The 12883-nt window shown below is 34.9% G+C and overlaps 1 protein-coding gene across 2 annotated transcripts in view; it reads left to right on the top strand.

Annotated features, from left to right (window-relative positions):
• rk (G-protein coupled receptor rickets) overlaps nt 1-12883 on the top strand; it is an 896029-nt gene that overhangs the window by 857001 nt on the left and 26145 nt on the right. For both annotated transcript variants that reach the window (XM_072536684.1, XM_072536673.1), the window contains 2 exons: nt 2589-2732; nt 8279-8419. In XM_072536684.1, coding sequence (XP_072392785.1) covers nt 2589-2732; nt 8279-8419 — 285 coding nt within the window. The remainder of the gene's footprint in view (nt 1-2588; nt 2733-8278; nt 8420-12883) is intronic.

Here is a 12883-nt window from a genome sequence, read left to right as displayed (position 1 = left end):
ACATCGCTGTTGAATTCCCAGTTTTTTTCCAACACCTGGCGTAGGACGAATATCTGGTCTATGGTCGACCTTCCCGGTCTGAATCCACTTTGGTAGTCGCCTATTATTTTCTCTGCGTATGGAGTTAGCCTTTTAGACAGTATTATGGATATAATTTTGTACGTTGTATTGATTAACGATATTCCTCTATAGTTCCGACATATTTTTTTGTCTCCCTTCTTGTGGATAGGTTCTCTATGGCTTTCATGCCTGTGTTTCGGTATTTCTTTTCTTTCCCAGACTTTTCTTATAAGATGATATATTTCAAGGTGCAGCTTTTTTCCTCCTTTTCTTGGTAGTTCCACCTGTATGCCGTCTGGGCCTGGAGCTTTATGGTTTTTTAGGGACGAAATTGCGGACTTTACTTCAGCTAGTGTGGGCGCTGGTATTTCAGGTTCGGCTAACTAGTACTGTCTTTGTTGCCCTGTCGTTGTGGGTTTTTCTGTATTTAGGAGTTGCTCAAAATACTTTCTCCATTGGCAGCTTATCTTCTCGCCGTCTCTCTGGACTGTATAGAGTATAATATACCAAATAAAATTATAAGAATGATAAAAATGACAATAGAGAAAGAACAGAAATAATAAAAATTAAAAATGAAGTAAGACAAGGAGATTGCTCTCAACAGTATTATCTATTCCATCACTAGACCAAATAATAAAAAAGCTGTCAAATGCGGAACCATAAAAAAGAATGCAGTACAAATATTTGGATATGCGGACGATATAACCATAGCAGCAACAGACAAAAGGGCATTAAAGAAAACCTTTCAAGAAATAAAAAATGTAAAAGTAAAAATGTAAAAAAATCAAAAAAGTAGGTTGAAACATTCAAATATTTGGGAGTACTAGTCAACAGAAGAAATGAAAGTGTAGATATAAAAAGAAGAATTCAATCGGGAAATACAGTTTTTTATAGAAATAAAAAAATGTTTAGAGATAAGAAGATAAGCAGAAACACAAAAATGAAAATCTACAAAATGACCATAAGACCATTAGTTGTATATGCTGCAGAAACATTTACATTAATACCAAGAGAAGAAGAACGATTGAAAGTTTTTGAGAGTAAGATTATCAGAAAAATTCTAGGACCAAAGAGGGAAAACGAAGAGGATGCAAGACAATGGATGAATCACAAAATACAAAAATGGATGGGTCAAGAGAACACAGTTAGAGCCATAAAAGCACAAAGAATTAGATGGTATGGACATATAATGAGGAGAGAGGAGAGCAATCCGTTAAGAGTTATAACCGAAGAAGACTTAGGAAGTATGGAAATTGGAAATATAGAAAGGACAATCAAAGATAGAGAAGAATAGAAAAAAGTGGTGGAAACAGCGAAGTCACACCAGAAACTGTAAAACCAAACCCATAATGGGATGATTATTATGTAAAAAACTCATTCAAATTTAATTCAAAAAAGTACACTTTTATCCACCCGCAATAAAAAGTAGCAGCTTGAACACTATGGTCATCATTATTTACAAACTTCTTCTTTGTTAAATTATTTAATAAAATATCTGGAAGTAACAGCAAACTTTCCGCCATACATTTTTCATATCAGATCCTTGGCGAGAAACTAGTTATGAGTTTTATTTTGTTAAAACTTTTAATACGGTGGAGGGATTTCTTGCAAAACTTGGTTTGGGGTTAATGCCACGATTATATAAATATGTTGACGCATGGTATGTTGTAAAGACTTTTCATTACCCTATTAGATATTATGTTTTTTTTATAACGAAAATTTAATTACTACCAAATAAGAATCTTAAAGAACTTATAGTAAGGGTTTCTAGTGAGACGTTTTAACCCGGAATAAGACATGGGACATCGGGAGAATTAATTTGTTTGTTTATATACTTTTGGTATCTGAAGCAAAGCGGGACACAGACATTAATGAACTAATATCTGTGTCCCGTTTTACGTTTTAAATCTTGACAAAGGCAAGGGTTTATTGCCGAAACGTTGATTGCTATGGAAAATAAAATCTAGTTCCACATGTAATATATATTTTATTGAACCCAAACCGAAGAAATACTAATTTTATACTATTTTATTTCCGAAATTGTAATAAAAATCAACTTTTAGCGGCAAGAAATATTATAACCTATCAACATCTAATCGTCGATTGTCAAGTAAAAATCAGATCCGACGAATAACTGTCAGAATAGTTGGTGTATTTATCCATGAAACGAATACTTAATATCACAAAATCAACAAAAATAAAACAAAATTCAACATGCTGTGTATTGACAGCGACAATCGAAATTTGGCGGCAAAATAAAGTGGGAAATATGTTCCCGTTGTCTTATTAAGGTTTAACTAATCTGTTCTTTTCTTTATAGTTTCACTGTATAATATTGACGATAAATATGTCTTGATACTTAAGTTCTATCCTTTCCAATATCTTCTCTATTATCCAAGTTCTAAAATATATCTAAGAACATATATCGATGTCGCTGTTAGTTATAAGAGAAACATCTCAAAGCTATGAATTATCTTTAGCCGAACAAACCAATTTACTTGAAATCTAACACTGTATTGTTTTTACAGCTCCATATCAGGTAACAGGATCAAGTATATCGAAGGAGGCCTTCTTCAGAAAACTCCCGCCCTAGCCCTGTTGGAACTTAAGGGCAATCCGCTGATAGGGGTGGACGCCCACGCATTTTCCTTCCTGCCAAGACTACGAAAGCTGCAAGTATTATGTTTCTACTATTTTTTGTTTGTTTGTTTTCATTTTAGTTTTGTACGGATGTTTTGGTTAGCAAGAGAAATAAATTATCGATATTTTTTTCTTAATTTTACTAAGAAATTCTACTTCTATAATAAGTTTTAAAAATATTTAATTTGAATATTTATAAAACTAATATTAAAAACTTAACAAAAATGTATATACACTTGTAACCCAATTGCTTTTTACGATTCATTTTTTCGCTTTAAAAAATAACTAAATATGGTACAACTATGACGAAAACTTTGGGATCCGTAGCAAAATCAAAGTAATGCTGACACAGTGTGGGAAATATTTAAAAATTTAATTCTCCACAGTATCAGAAAAAATACTAAAAATTAGAACTGGTTTGATGACGAATAAGAGAGGGTCTGAAAGTTAAGGAAACAGGCTCGGCAACGACTTCTGCACCGTCCAAACGAGCAAAATATAAAGAAATACAGAAGGTCCAGAATAAAGGCGAAAAATACGCTAAAAGCCCAAAACAGGTCACAGAAAGAAAAGATTTTCGAATAACTAGGGTCTATAACATTTTTTTGGTAGATAAAAATATAAACAGAATTTCTCTAAACCAAGAGCTGAAACTGTCATAATAATGGCAAAGTTCACCTATTTACTGGTGAGGCTGAAGAGATAGAGACCTGAGAAGATGCTTTGACGAGCTGATATACCTATAATAGAAGAACCTACTGTGGAGGAAATATCAAAAGCTATTCACAAACTAACAAAGACCTAGGATCGGATCGGATATATTATCTACAAAATGATTTAAAAATATTCTGGCTATCGTTTCATTAAATTGTAAATGCCGCAAAAGAAGTTGTTCTAGAGTCAACAAAGAAAAAACAAAATATCTGACTATACTACAACCTTAAAAGAATTCATCTATTTAAATATTTGGAAATCTTTGCGTAAAGAACCTTAGCATATAGTTTGAAATAAATACTACAAAAATTTTCCGCGCCGCTGCTAATAAAGCAAGAATATATTCGTTTCCAAATGTTCGCAAACATTTGGAAACAAATCAAGACCCATAGAAGAAGAAGAATCTAATGTTTCCTTCTCTTACTCTATCATCGGTTCTAGCCATGTCAGAAAAAAAAAGAAACATGTCATCTCATCGGGTGAACGAAGACAACGACTTTTGGAAAGAAAATCCAGGCATTGACAAATATGCCGACCTCTATTAAATAAATTACAGTAGTTTGAATCTGAAAAAAAAAAAGATATGAGTATTTTCATACATAGACATAAATTTTAGCTGAGAGGTAAACAAAAATTACTATGTTTTCGGGAAGAACCGCATTGAAAATTTAAAACTCTACGTTTTGGCACCCATTTTGGAGCCAATATAAAGGGGGATATGGTTCAGTGTCGAGTGATGACCGGTCTTACCCTGTGTGGCTGCTTTTATACCATCAGTTAGCGCGGAAACGGTCTGAGCGGAATCCGTTGGCGCATGGGTCGCTGTAGCAGCGGACTCCATGCTGTCGGCAGTCTTTTAGCGACATCTCGTGATTAAACTGTTAGCGCGTGTTTCAATTTCAATACTGCGCGTTTCAATAATGTTTGTAAATACAGTTGTGATTTCATCGGTTTCTCTGTCCTATGTATGTTCATAATGAATCCAGATATACTCTCCTTCAAGCTATCTTGCCAGGAAAAATATTTGGAAAACGAGGTCCAGGAAGAAAAAGAACATCTTGGTTAAAGAACCTCAGAATCTGGGTCAATACAACATCTGTGCAGCTTTTCCGCGCTGCTGCAGATATGATAAAGATTGCCATGATGATCGCCAACATTCGTAACGGATAGGCACATCAAGAAGAAGAATGTATGTTCATGGGCAACTGGAGCAAGGTATTGTAAACACCATGGTCTTCATTGGGGATTTGGTATTTTACGGATCTGACGAGATTGGATAACTTGGAGTGAGTAGTGAAGATGGTTTTGGTATTTAGAAGGTTAAGAGTTCTACTGACCTTGTCAGCAGATCTTATCACTTTGATAAAATGTAGAAAGATTTTGGGTTGATAACGCGACAAGGTTTCTTTTTTGGATGGAATGAAGCTTAAAGGTTTTTGAATGCTCCTATTGATATGGGTTTTGCGGTAGCTGTTTTGTAATAGTGATTGGTTTATTAAATTGATTTTGAATAATCTGTGATTGTCGTCGCTAAGTCTTATGGAACGGGAAACAAACGTGTTGATAACTGAATTAAGTTGGGCGGGGTGATGATGTGACTGGGCATTGATATAACAGTTTGTATGGGTGGGTTTATTACATCTACTATTACATCTATATCATTAACTATTACATCTTACAGGACTTCCAGATTATAAATAATCTATATTGGAATCAAACAGCCCACATGAAAAATAGACACATGGTGAGTGAAAACGTAACCATTTAGAGAGGAGTTAGACAGGGCTATATTCTTTCGCTTTTCAACCTCTCTGCTTCTCTCTGCTTTTCAACCTGTACACGGAACAAATACTTCTAGAGGCACTGGAAGAGTACAACGTGGGCATCAAGATTAATGGCGTACCAATAAGTAATTTTCGATATGCAGATGATACTGTTATATATGGCCGATAACATCAAAGATTTACAGATGATGCTAAATAGAATAAATACAACTGGCAACCCATTTGGACTGAAGATCGATAGAAAGAAAACTAAATTTATGGTGATCAGTAAAAAGAACATTCAACTTATCCACCTGAATATTGAAACCGAACGTATTGAAAGAGTACACCGATGTAAATTTCTGGGATATAAAGTAAATGATAAGTGGGACCCAGACGTAGAGATAAAGATCCGAATTGAAATAGCAAGATCCAAATTCATCAAAATGAGAAAGCTCTTAAGCAACCGCCACCTAAGCGTTAAACTCCGATGGCGCGCCACGAAATGCTACGTACTCTCTACGCTACTTTACGGAGTTAAAGGGTGGACGTTAACAGCAGTAACTATAAATAAGTTAGCAGCTCTAGAAATGTGGCTGTATCGACGCATACTGAGAATACCTTGGACAGACAGAGTGACCAACACAGAGGTATTAAGACGAATGGGTAAAGAGGTGGAATTTTTAACAACTGTTGAAAGAAGAAAAGCGTCATACCTGGGCCATGTGTTCCGTATTAATAAGTACAGTCTGCTACAGCTTATCGTGAAAGGCAAGATTGAAGGTAGAACTGGTTTGGGCAGAAAGAAGAGATCCTGGCTGAGAAACTTGAGAGAATGGTTTCAAATATCAGAAGCTGCGAACATAATACATGCGGCACAAAACAGAGAAACATATCGTTTGATGTTCACTTACCTTCGGTAGAAGACGGCACATAACGAAGAAAGATGGGTGGGTTTCCGGTACACGGAATGGGAAAAACTGTGAGGTGGATGTTACGGAACAAGAACATTTGATTCATATTCCATTTAGATGGAACGGAAGAGATCTTATGTGTTCTTACCATGGTGTCAAATAACAAAGGTGTCAGCAACTTACCGTAACCAGCAGGTGGGTTTGAAACAGGGCGGTTATTTCGAAATGTTCCTTGTAGATCCCATTGGGGCACCTTTGATTTGACAATAGACATGACTTTGGAATGAAAAGTATGTATAAGACATGCAGTGTTTTATAAGAGATAATGTGTCTTGGGGATTTTGATGTTTAGAGTCCAAGATAGAAATGGTTTTATCAATAGGAATGTTGGTGAATATAGAAACAATGTCAAAATTAACTAGTATATATGAGGTTTAAATAGAAATGTTTTTCAAAAGATCAATGAAAAGGAAAGAATTTTTTAAGAAAGTTCGAACTTCTTAATTCCAAACGATCCCACCACAAATCTAGAAAAAACGACGAAAAAACACCAAATCTATCATAAATAAGTCCACTTTACCTTCAGACATCAAAAAATATCATACTTAGAGAAAAATCATCCTGAATTCCAAGAATATACGGCCTGCCAAAAATCCATACTCCCAATGTCCCCCTAAGACTCATCGTCAGTGTATACAACTGCCCCACTCAACACAAAAATTGGCAAACCATCTCGCCTTATCCCTACAACCATAAGCGGAAAGCGCCTCGTCCTTTGCCCCCTTTCTGTCCGCTGCTTAATGGTATTTAATATCACAAATAATAAAAATAAAGTCATGAAAAATTACAAATGTTCCTTTTAATTATTAAATTTATTGGGATATTCCTACTAAATCCAATCCTGAAAACATTTAGCCTTTATTAAAAGAATCGTATTAGGTTCATTAAAAAAGATTTATGAAAATCTGCTCTACCTGTCGACAATCATGCAGCACTCCTTGTAGAAAAAATCTCCTAAAATGGATTTGAAAATGATCTGCTTCGTAATTATTTCGTGATTTTGGTCATAAATCAATCACAGATCTTATTACTTGAGCAATCAATCAACCCAAGAATTTAATCTCAAAGTGTTTGTGTTCAATTTGGAATTAATTGGGATATCTTACTAAATAGACGGTGACATATAGTTCGATATCATATTAGGAAAATGTAGTAGTGAAAATAATTGAAGTCAAGTTGTGTAGATGGCTCTATGGTATTTCAGTATATAAACTGCTCGTCAAAAGTTAACAGTGTTACTAGAATTCAAATAGAACATTTAAAAATAGAAAAGTATTTTCGAAATATTTCGATTTTATTCAAAATTTTAGGAAAATCCTAGTCTAGATTGAATAATGATATCTCCATTAATAACGAGACTAATTTTATCTAAACTATTATGTAAAATTATAAAATAAAATAAAAAATATTAGGATCTATTTAAAATTACAAAGTTCATATCTACTTTTGGTGTAATCAGAAGTGCTATATTCAGCACAACCTTATATTTCAACTTAGCGTCATCCAAAACCTACAGCTTTGTAATTTCAGAATTTTACCTTAACTATTTCCGCCATTACTTTTAATTAGAACTTGTCACTCCACACCCTGTATATAGTCGAAATAAATAAACATCGACTTACTCACAAATACTAGATTACCAACAGAAAGCCAGAAGTATAAGAGCCGCTGAAACAATGGATGCCAGAAAAGGCAAAACATTCCTCAACCAAGGAGCAAAAAAGATTTATACAAAAGTTTTATTATCTATTTAATATAATATTATTCAATATATTTAGGATACTCAGTACTAAATTTAGCTTCCACAATGTTATTTTAATGCAATAAAATATATTATTGCCCACTATTATATGTTTAAGAGATTACAATTAATAAAGGATAATAATACAACTATGTCTTTATTTATGGTTGTCTACTACAGTAAAACCAAACATCCAGAACACATCCCCCTACCCAGGCAGTTCACAAAAGCCATAAGTTTCGAAAATTAAAAATCCCCAGCGGTTCCAAATCTTGTTTCGCAATTCTATCACCGAAACAGTAAAAAACAACCGAATAAATCACTAGAAGAATGTAATAATGTATAATAATATCTAATTTGTTTTGATTTACGGTTCTTTTTTGCAGGATTCTTTCGGATGCCAGAGAACTATCCACGTTTCCGAATCTGAACGGCACCAGCGCCCTGGAGATATTGAGGTTGGACCGGGCGGGGATTTCTTCGGTGCCAGAATCGCTGTGTAGCACGTGCCCCAGGTTAAAGAGTCTGTAAGTAAATTGTTGTTACACTAGATAACTAATAAAAATAATTCTGGCTAGGATTTAAATGATATATCTTGTGCAAAACGTTGTCACACTATATCTATGTTGTCAAAAACGTCATCATCTTTATACACTCCTCTCTACTTAAATATCAAAGGAATCTATCGAGTTATACTTAGAGTAATTGTTTTAGTAAAAATTGCTAAATTGTTTTATGTTTGAAAATATTTAATTGAAATAAAAACAAAATAGAAATAGAACAAAAAAAAGCAATAACTTTTTTTTTAATTTTAAGTAATCACACTTGCGTAACAAAATACAATTTAGTCCATATATTGTGCAATTACAAGCAATTTGTTCGATAATTCGATTTAAATTTATGGAACTGAATCGGACACTTTGGTTATGTTCGGTTGATTATTTGTCCTAAATTCGAGTTACCATTTTTCTTTAGGGTAAACTGGTTCATAGTGGGACGTAGTCTATCATCAGTGGCGTTACAGCTCTTTATGAGCCAAAGCCTTTTTCAGAACAATCCTCCATTCGCCCCTGTCTCTGGCAACTCTTCTCCATGCTCTAATTCCGATAGACTTCAAATCATTTTCTAGGTTGTCTTGGTACCTAAGTCTCGGTCTTGCTCTTCTTCGTTGTCCAATCGGCCCTCTTCGGTCAAAAACTTTTCTGACTATGGCATCTTCCTCTCGTCTGATTACATGACCTATCCATCTGAGGCGTGCTACCTTAATGAATTTTACAACGTCAGGTTCTCAAAATCTTCTATACAACTCAAAATTGTAACACCTGCGCCACAAACCTTGTTCTTTTATGCATCCATATATTCGTCTTAGTACTTTTCGCTCAAAACGTTTGAGCAATTCTTGGTCATTCTGTGTTAGTGTCCAAGTTTCTGAACCATATATTAGCACTGGTCTTATTAGTGTTTTGTATACAGTCAGTCTAATTTTTCTAGGCATTTTTGACGCCATCTGTCTTCTTAAGCCATAGTAACACTTATTGGCGAGCACTATTCTTCTTTTGATTTCTTCACTGACGTTGTTATCTTTGGTTAGCAGTGACCCTAAGTATATGAAGGTGTCAACACCTTCCAGTTCTAGGTCATCAATTATTATTCGTGTAGGCGTTGGGTTGCTTGACCTAGTGCAACACATATATTTGGTCTTTTGAACATTTATACATTTTTGAACATTCCCACTATGGACGTAGTCCATAGTGGGAATTTCACTTCTTCTTCTTCTTCAGTACCTTATCCGGTCCGGATGTTGGCGATCATCAAGGCTATCATCGTTTTGTTGACTGCTCTGCGAAACAGCTCCGCAATGGTCATCTCAAACCATTGTCGGAGGTTTTTTAACCACAAGATACGACGGCGTCCCGGTCCTCTCCTGGCAAATACTTAACCCTGCATAACGAGTTGAAGAACTCGATATTTGTCTTCGTACCGCATTAAGTGCCCGAATTTCACTGTTCTGACTATTTTGTCGTCGCGGCAGAGCTATATTTCAGTATGTGTGCTATCATAAAAGTGCCGCCTCCGAAATTCGTGTTAGTTTTTAATTAGTACTGTGCGTCTCGATATTTTGGAAACTCAGGTGAGTGACCAATTGAACATTTTTATTTTATTGTTCAGATTTTTTCGAATATTTCGCCGGAATGCATCCTTTTTGACTTGGATTTGGTATGGATATGTGAAACATACATAACCTCAATATCGTCTTATTGTGTTTAAACCTAGCTCTACCACTTTGATAACATTTTTGGTCATTTGTATTTTATTATATATAAAAAGCAGTCCATACATGTTAACCTAATGCGATCCAGGCTGAAATATACTAAAACATGCTAAACATTTTCATTCTTTGCAGAATTAAATATTTCGTGACTAATAATACCTTATCCGTGGTCCAGTATTGTTTGTCTGTTAAAATAAATGTCTTGATGGACCCCTAGACGAGAAGCGAGTGTCCTTGTATTTTCCTTCGACGTGCTCTTCTATTAATTATTCGTCTATTTCGTTTTAGGGATATCGCTGTGCATTTGTCTGAGAGAAATAATCTGTACTTATCTGTGTATACTTTTTTAAGGAATATATTATAACCTTTCGAGACTAGCTGAATGACGAAAGTCTATGCCACAAAAAAAAAATATTTCGTGACATCCAAGATCTCAACTATCAGCAGTTTTCGAAAAAGGCCTAGAGGATCATGAAGTATATGCAAGGTCTATGCATTGTGCAGTAGAAGATGTTGTAGAAAATCAAATGTCATTAGTGAGTGTATCCAAAAAGCATGCTGTAAGCAAGTCGGCTGTATAGCGGAAAACGAAAAAAGTTCAAATTAGCTATTGAAGCTAATGAAGAAAACACAAATGATTTTGAATATGGACGAAGCCATGGTTTTAAACAATATTTACAGGTAGAGAGGAACAGCTATTGTGCGAGTACATAATTCAGACTTGTGAAATGTGTAGCACATTAGCTTAACATTAATACATACTCATGAATTGGCTTATAAGTATGCCATTATTAATAATAAAACGGTGCCTCGAGCTTGGCACAAGAAGAAAATAGCTGAAATCGAATGGATTAATAATTTTAGGAAACGACACCCTATGTTATCGCTTCGAAAACCAGAAGCAACCAGCCTTGGAAAGGCCCCCAGCTTCAACAAGCATAATGTGGCTACATTTTTCACAAACTTGAGAAATGTGATAACGAAACATAATATCCAGTCGAACCAAATATACAATTGTAATGACACTGGTATCACCAATGTGCATAAACCCGGGAAGGTACTTGCTGTCATTAAACAAAAATAAATTAGAAAAGTGACAAGCTCTAAAAGAGGCACATTAATAACAATATACACTGCAATATGCGATAATCGGACTTTTGTGCCCCCATTCTTTGTATTCACGAGGAAAATATTTAAGCCTTTCATGCTTACTGGGGCAGCGTCTCCCTCTGGTTAGATGACTGGAGACTATGTTTTGAAGTATATAGAGCACTTTATTAAACACGTGCGATGCAGTAAAGAATTTCCAGTTCTAATACATAATTCTTGTATTCTATTGTGTTCTATCGAATCTGTGTAAAGATAATGGGATTCTTTGATTGACATTGTCGCCCCATTGCAGTCATCATATATTACAACCGCTCGACGTGAGCTGCTTCTTTCCATTTAAAAGCCATTATAACCGAGGAGTTGATGACTGAAAATGGAAATGGTAACGAAAGTAAGGCTAACGATGGTATTCAGGATGTGGAAGATGGTCAGAATGTAGATATTCAGGATGTAGAAGAACCACGACACGTCAGCCCAATTAATGGCCCATTCAATATAATAACCCCTCAGCAAATTAGGTCACATATCAAAGCCGCTCCTAGAAAAAACTTTAGGAAAAGCAAAGATAAGCTACAGTCAGTAATAATAACAGATAACTCCATAAAAGACACCATAGAGGAACAGCATAACGAAAGATTGACTAAAAAACACTTTCAGAAGAGAAAAAGGCTAAAAAAGTTAAACGTCAAGTTTTTAATGACGACATTAGTTCGAACAGTGATGTTAGTGAAGAGATTGGCAACGATTCTAGCGATTTAGAAAACTTCACATCAGAAAATCATAATTTGTCTATTCAAAATCAGAACTATGTTGTAGTACAATACATGACAAAAATCTGTTAAACATTATATCGGTCAGGTTAATAAGATAAGTGGAGATGAATATAATATCTCTCATGAAGAGAATTGTGGTCAGCAAATTTGTTTTTTTTAAACCGATGCAGTTACCGTAGGAGCAAAAGATATTTTACTAAAGCTGCCCCCTGCTGCCATTAGGGGAAGTACAGCTAGGACTGCTCGCCAGTTTATGTTCTCTGTGAATTTTTTCCAATTTAAAATAGAGTAAAAGTGTCTTTTATTAAAAATCCCACTATGGACACCTATGATTCCCACAATGGACCGTATAGTGGTTCATAGTGGAACGAGTGGTCCATAGTGGGACTTGCTGAAGTCCCACTATGGTTATAGTTAAATAAAATTTATTATAAATAAAGAATTACTTGAGATTATTATTAGTTTGCTTACATCCATACCCAGGCATAGGTACCCTTACTATAATTTAAAAAGGCTTAATCAAGGTGATTTACTCTTAAAAAAACGTCACACTATGGACCAGTTTACCCTATAGTAAGTAACCAAGACTTAGGAAATAAGTTTTTCCCCTTCTATTCCTATTCCTTTTGGTAAAAATTATTCTCAATAAATTAAATCCGAAGTTAATATTATGATGAGAAATCATAGTTAGTATGAGATCTGTAAGTTTTTTCTCTTTTTTTTATAAAGTTAAAGGCAAACTGGAAGCAGACCGAAGGATTTGCTCTACTACAGACTTGGCTTTATTCTTTTCAATTTTACCAGATTTAGGTGTAAGAGCTACCCTTATGAGCCTC

This window comes from Diabrotica undecimpunctata, chromosome 1 (genome assembly GCF_040954645.1).
Source record: "Diabrotica undecimpunctata isolate CICGRU chromosome 1, icDiaUnde3, whole genome shotgun sequence".
Taxonomy (NCBI): domain Eukaryota; kingdom Metazoa; phylum Arthropoda; class Insecta; order Coleoptera; family Chrysomelidae; genus Diabrotica; species Diabrotica undecimpunctata.
Note: the sequence above shows the minus strand (reverse complement) of the source record. Positions and strands in the feature narration are given on the sequence as shown.